We start from the raw sequence: 6,000 nt of genomic DNA, 5'->3' as shown, positions 1-6,000 counted from the left end.
TATTAGTTGAGATCTGGAAACAATGCATCTGACAGAACAACCAGATTAAGCAGTGGAAACATAAATTTCTCAGTTCAGTAAAATAAACTTACACAGGCTCTATAGCCAAAGTTGCACATTCTTTCTTTGGAATGTTAGTTCTGAAATGGCATTTTATTTTTAAATAATTGAAAATTCCATTACCTTACAAACCACAGAAATACACTTACAATATGTAATTCTGCCGCTTGGTGGTGCCATGGATAACTAATAATAATAATTTTAAAAAAATTCTGCAAGTTTGCTGGACAGCAGGACTTGGCTATTAGCAAATTGAAAAATATAATTAACATTTTTAAAAGTCTGTAATTCTTTTACACATTATAATGGCTGAAAAGTGCATATGGGCTCAGGCTTTCACTATAAAATCCCAGGCTTACTCATAGTCAAAGAAACCAGGATAGCAGTTTTTTTAATCATGGAAAATTTCAAGCATTCTAAAATGCCAAAATAACTAACATCCCTGTACCTATTACCTGGATAATAAATGTTAACATCCTGTCACATTTACTTGAAAAAAATTAAATGAAAATGAAGTTTATGCTCCTTTGTTCTTTTTCATTCCCTTCTTTTTTCTCACTAGAGGCAATCACAACCCAGAATTTGATATGTATCCTTCCAGTTCTTATCTATTTTTAGTACCAGTTCATGTGTCCATGAGCAGTACAAATGTTGTTTCATATTTTTTAAATGTATCTTTTCATGCTGTAGTATACTGCAATTTGCTTTTTACATTTAACAGTGTTTTGTCATGTTGATATATACAGATATATGAGGGATATATACAGATCTAGGTTATGAGGAGTTTTAAACTGCTGTGTTGTAATTTATGGCAAACATATTCTGAATTTATTTATTCATTCCTCTATGAACATTTCAATGTTGCAATAAATGCAATGCTTAAAATATCTAACATATAATACGTCCTCAAAACATATTTAATGAATGAACTGGCATAAAATGTTTCAGGCAGACTATTTTTTGCTTCAATCGTCCAGTTATTTGTCCTTAACGTCCACTCTCTCTGCATGCGCGGCAGGGGTCATTCCCTGAAATTTCCTAAAGGTTTGTTTCCCAGTCCACTGACAAAAGGCTCTGATGTAGTCCTCGTATGGTGGCAAGGGTGGGCGAATGGCGTGGGTACAGAATGGACACAAAGACATCTCAGTGTCAAAATATAAGACAATGGAGGTTTGTCTGGTCTGGAGCAGGGGAGGGTGGCAGCAGCGAGCGTTATGTATTTGGGGGAGGTCTGAGAGTTTACAATGCAGGGCATGTCCGGGGCTACCATATCCGGAAAACGAGGTAGCGGAATATAGAGGTCTTTCTCTTAGTGCACCTTCTGAAAGACGTAACCATCAAACGCCAGACGGTTGCCATGGGAACCAGCGGGGGAGGGCGGTGCGTCCGGCCAGAATTCTTGATGCGCTTAGAATGTTTCTTCTTCCGGTCCTCGGTTCTTCACAACCACCGCCCCTCTCCACCGTCTCCCGCCCATTCTGTGGGCTCTCATCTTTCTCTTCCCCTGTTCATTCTGTCCTTCCCTGTTCTAGGCCGCCATCTTGAACCATGCGTCAAGATGGCGCCCCCCGGTCCCAGAGGCAGTGCCCAGGAGCGCCGGGGAGCCTGCGCGTGCACGTGCTCGGGCGCGGAAGGGTGGGGGCCATGATGTCAAGACGTTGCCCCGCCCTCGGTGGTCGCTCCGCCCCCGGCCCCACTCCGCCTTCCTCTCACCGGGCGAACCCGGAAGTGGAGGAGGAGGTGCGGCGGCGGTGGCAGAGCGGGCAGGCTCTGGCTGAACCGTACCAGGCAGCGTGTCTGGGGTTGGGGGCGAGGGGGCGGGGCTGAGCGGCCTGGGCATCCTGGCCTGGACGGGGCGGGGGAGGCCATGGCCTCGGCAGAGTTGCAGGGGAAGTACCAGAAGCTGGCTCAGGAGTATTCGAAGGTACCCGTCGTATGCGGGGAGTAGGGGGTCCCTGGCCCTGCGGCCTCGGGTTGCCTTGGCAGCGACTTGTCGGGACACAGGGGGACGGCGGAGGGGGGAACGTGAGCGCGCCCCTTCTCTCTCCTCCGCCTCTTCTGTCCACCATTACCGTGCCTCCACCTGCAGCTCTCAGGAGATGGGGCCGGGCGGGGTCTGGGTCCGTGTGCGTTTCTGCGGGAAGGAGCAGTTTGATTCTTCCTTCTCAGTGAACTAGCGGGCTTGGACTGGGATGTCAGAAATCCTGGCTTCCGCCTCTGGTGCTGGTCGGGAGGGGACGGGGAAAGGTGAGGACCATCCCTCCACGGCTGCTTCCTCAATTTTCCTAGCCCAGCGATGGGAAGGATCAAGCTTTCTCCTTTCCCACAGGGATGATATGAGGATAAAGAGATTTATCTGCCCCCAGTCAAGTCAGGAGTGTAAATAGAGTCATGCGTGTAAACTACTTCACCAGAGATGGGGGGTTATGAATGGATTCAGTGCTTTGGCAAGATGTCTGAAAATGATTTTGAAAGTTTGAGTGCTAGGGCTGTGTCCTTTTATCTCTCTTTTTCTTGGATCACCTGGACTGGGGAAGACCACCCAGTAGGTGCTCAATACATGTTGAATTAAGCAAAGTAGGGACCTGTCCCTTTGCTGTATTTATGGCATCAGTCTTTTAAACGATGGAACCCTTTTCTCAGAGAAGGGTGGTGCTGCCTCAGGAATATTCTAATGAAGTACTGAAAGCAGAATCTTACATTTTTGGAAATTGATTCATTAGTCATTCAACTTAGTTTTCAATGATCTTGGCATTCATGGGAGCAACTGTAAGACTTAGTCCCCTTTTTACAATTTGGAGAAACTGAGACACATTTTTTAATTTCATGAGACAAACGTGCAGTGGGAAAAATGAAATATTTGAAAAATAAAACCTGTGCCTAAACATACACACTTAAGTCTTTTGACCATCAAATGGGAGCCTTTTGGGATGCTACACTTATTCCATGGGTGCTACCATTGGCAAAACTTATTGTGTTTCCATTTGAATTTGCCTTTAGGACCTGTGGCATGATGTTAGTGACAGCAAGTTTTTATCCTTTGAAGGAATACTTTTTTGTTTGAAAGAGCCAGAACTTATTTGGAACAAATCCATGTGATGCAGTGTGGTGGGTGGAGGATGACAGTACTCAAACTTGGCTCTACTATTTTTGGGTGAAAATGTTTCATGAGTATAAAGTAAGGGGACTGATTTTCTCTTCTGGAGAGTAAACAAGCTCACAAGGCAATTCCAAATGGCAGAAGAGAGTTCCAGAAATATTTTGCACAGTGACTGCATTGCTGAAATAATTGTATAGCCTCCCCAAAGTAATAAAAACTTGGAAAGATTTTATTATTTTGGATTTGTAAGCTCTTTTGTTCAGCAGACAATTAGTGCCGCCTGTGAACAATCTGCCGGGCCCTGTTGAGTGAGGCAGAGTTCCACCTTAAGGAGAACCCTTTAATAGAATGTTCAACTGTTGTACATAATTATGATACAGGATGACAAGTGTTAGCTCAGTGGGAGCACAGAAGAAATGGTGGGTGAGGGTAGAAGTTACTTAGATTGGGGAGTAGGGAATAGGGAGGAAGGGATGGATGGTAGTACTCCAGGCAAAGGAGACAGTCTCTGCTGACGTGAAGGCACGTTCAGATACACGACAGAGAGTGGTGAAATATGGTTGGAGGGGTAATTTGGACCCGATCATGAAGGGTTGTGGATGTTAAATAAAAAGTTTGAACTTTTGAGTAATGGAGAGATGTTAAAGGTTTTCGAACAGGAGAGTGACATTGCTTTTAGAAAGAAAACTGGTAGCTGTGTGTGTGGAGGATGGACTGAAATGGGGAAAGAGTGGAGAAAAGAAGACCAGACTATAGGCTCTTTGAATAATTTTGGGGAGTGTAATTTAGGCTTAAATAAAGTTTTGTGACTGTTGAGATGGAGAGGGGGGCTTAGATATAGGAATTATGGTTACAAAATATGGTTTAGTTTACCTCTTTTTTGTGTGCCTGCTTTGCACATAGCAGCAAACTTATGAAGGATATAAAGGTGTCAAGGCAGTCATCCTTGTGTCTCATTCATTCTGTGGGACGTGATGAGTGAGGGAGGACTGAGAGTTGACCCTGAAGGTGACCCATGGACTGCTCTGAGTGAACACCACTGCCACTGGAAGAGGAAGGTGAGCCAGTTTGGAGCGAAGTTGAGGTGCAATCATAGTATTTATGGTTGGAAGGTACATTGAAGCTATCTTATTCACGTAGTAGCTTGAGATGATGTTGGGGTAATTGCCGAAAATTTCTAGTGGAGAGGGACTGGCTGAAAGTCAGGACAAAAGCCAAAGCTTTTGTAATAATTCCCATATAGACAATAGTTCCCATAAAGACAGTAGTTGAACTTTGAGAGTTAATCACTTTAGGTAGATTCTTTGGGGAACACCTGTGGGAAGGATGTGACAATAGGAGGAAATGCTAAGGAGACTATAGGAGGTCTGCCAGACTTCAGGATATCTCCCGTATTGGGCCAGACCATTTTTCATCCTTTTAATTGCAATGTGATGGAAATTTCAGTATGTGAGAACACAGATTGGTCAAAAGATTTCATGTGCTTTTCATTCCCTGTCAGTTCTAGTGCCAAGCAATTTCTAGATGAGATCTATGCTATCGATACCTTCAGCCCTGTGCCTATGGAAGGGGGTATTCTACCTTTTTGATAGCTTCCCTGGTGCAGAAATTGTGGGCTGATGTTGAAATCCAGTTACATCTTTCTTTTTCCTTATTTAGGATACAAAGAAAAGAGATTTCCTTTTAATATGTAGAAGGAGGCGTACAAATCGAGAGAGCAGCAAGCATGATCCCTAAACCAAGGACATTTGCAGAATCTTCTCATTCTTATTTAATGCAGATCTTGGCCTGTGTTCCGGGAAGGGGCCCATTTCTTCCTTTGTAACTTCTATCATCATCTTTTTTCCCCCTGAGAAGGAAAAAAAGCAGTATGAGGAGCTTGCATTAAAGAGACTGAGAGTTTCGTTAGATAAAAGATGAACCGTGGAGGCCGAAGCAGGTGAGGATTTCTGAGATGGACAAGTTACTAAAACAGTGTTATGGAAAGGTCAGTAAAAGTGGAGATTAAGACCCTCTGGTTTGGGCAATTAGGCGATCACTGGAGGCTTTAAACATTTCTGGTTTAACAGAGTTTGGGGGAGGGGAATGGTATGTAGAAGCTGGTTTTCAGAGATTTATGAAGTTAATAGGTAATAGACGGAGGCTGCCCCTTTGAGACGTGAGGGAAAGTTAATCAAGCCTTCATTTTTCAAAGACCATTTCTTACTTGGTGTTTCTTCCATGGCCTGCTCTGCTTCTGATGCTCTGGTATGTCTCATTCTGGAGATGAGGCTGAGAGCATGCAGTCCTGGCTCATTTGATTTCAGCCTGCTTTCTCTGAACGGGCTTCTGCACTCTTGCCTGGCACCATGTTAATGTGTAGGCAAGTTTGAAGTTCTGATCTTTCCAGTGTTTGTGTTACTCTGGGTTCTCAAAGTGTAGACCCTGGATCAGCATCACCAGTGGCTGGAAATGGGTTAGAAATACAAATTCTTGGGTCTACCCAGGACTTACTGAATCTGAAACTGGTGGTCAGACCCAGCAGTTTGTGTTGTAACAAACCTCTCCAGTCATTTGGATGCATACCAGAACCATTGCTCAGGAAATGGTATCAGTATAGTAGCTTTTGCTCAGATAATCTTTTTAAAGCTCTTTTCAAGGCAATAAAAGCCAGTGGGGGGACTTCGCTGGTGGTCCAGTGAGTAAGACTCCACGCTCCCAATGCAGGTGGCCCGGGTTCGATCCCTGGTCAGGGAACGAGATCCCACATGCTGCAACTAAAGATCCCGAGTGCCGCAAGGAAGATCCCGCATGCGACAACGAAGATCCCACGTGCCATAACTAAGACCTGGCACAGCCAA

The 6,000-nt window shown here is 44.5% G+C and overlaps 1 protein-coding gene across 1 annotated transcript in view; it reads left to right on the top strand.

The window, feature by feature from the left end:
- Positions 1 to 1,615: 1,615 nt before the first annotated feature.
- The window catches only part of PPP1R21 (protein phosphatase 1 regulatory subunit 21), a 61,101-nt gene continuing 56,716 nt past the window's right edge, over positions 1,616 to 6,000 (top strand). Inside the window, exon 1 of the mRNA XM_059078309.2 lies at positions 1,616 to 1,984. Coding sequence (XP_058934292.1) covers positions 1,928 to 1,984 — 57 coding nt within the window. The 5' untranslated portion in view covers positions 1,616 to 1,927. The remainder of the gene's footprint in view (positions 1,985 to 6,000) is intronic.

Source organism: Kogia breviceps, chromosome 11 (genome assembly GCF_026419965.1).
Source record: "Kogia breviceps isolate mKogBre1 chromosome 11, mKogBre1 haplotype 1, whole genome shotgun sequence".
NCBI lineage: Eukaryota > Metazoa > Chordata > Mammalia > Artiodactyla > Physeteridae > Kogia > Kogia breviceps.
Note: the sequence above shows the minus strand (reverse complement) of the source record. Positions and strands in the feature narration are given on the sequence as shown.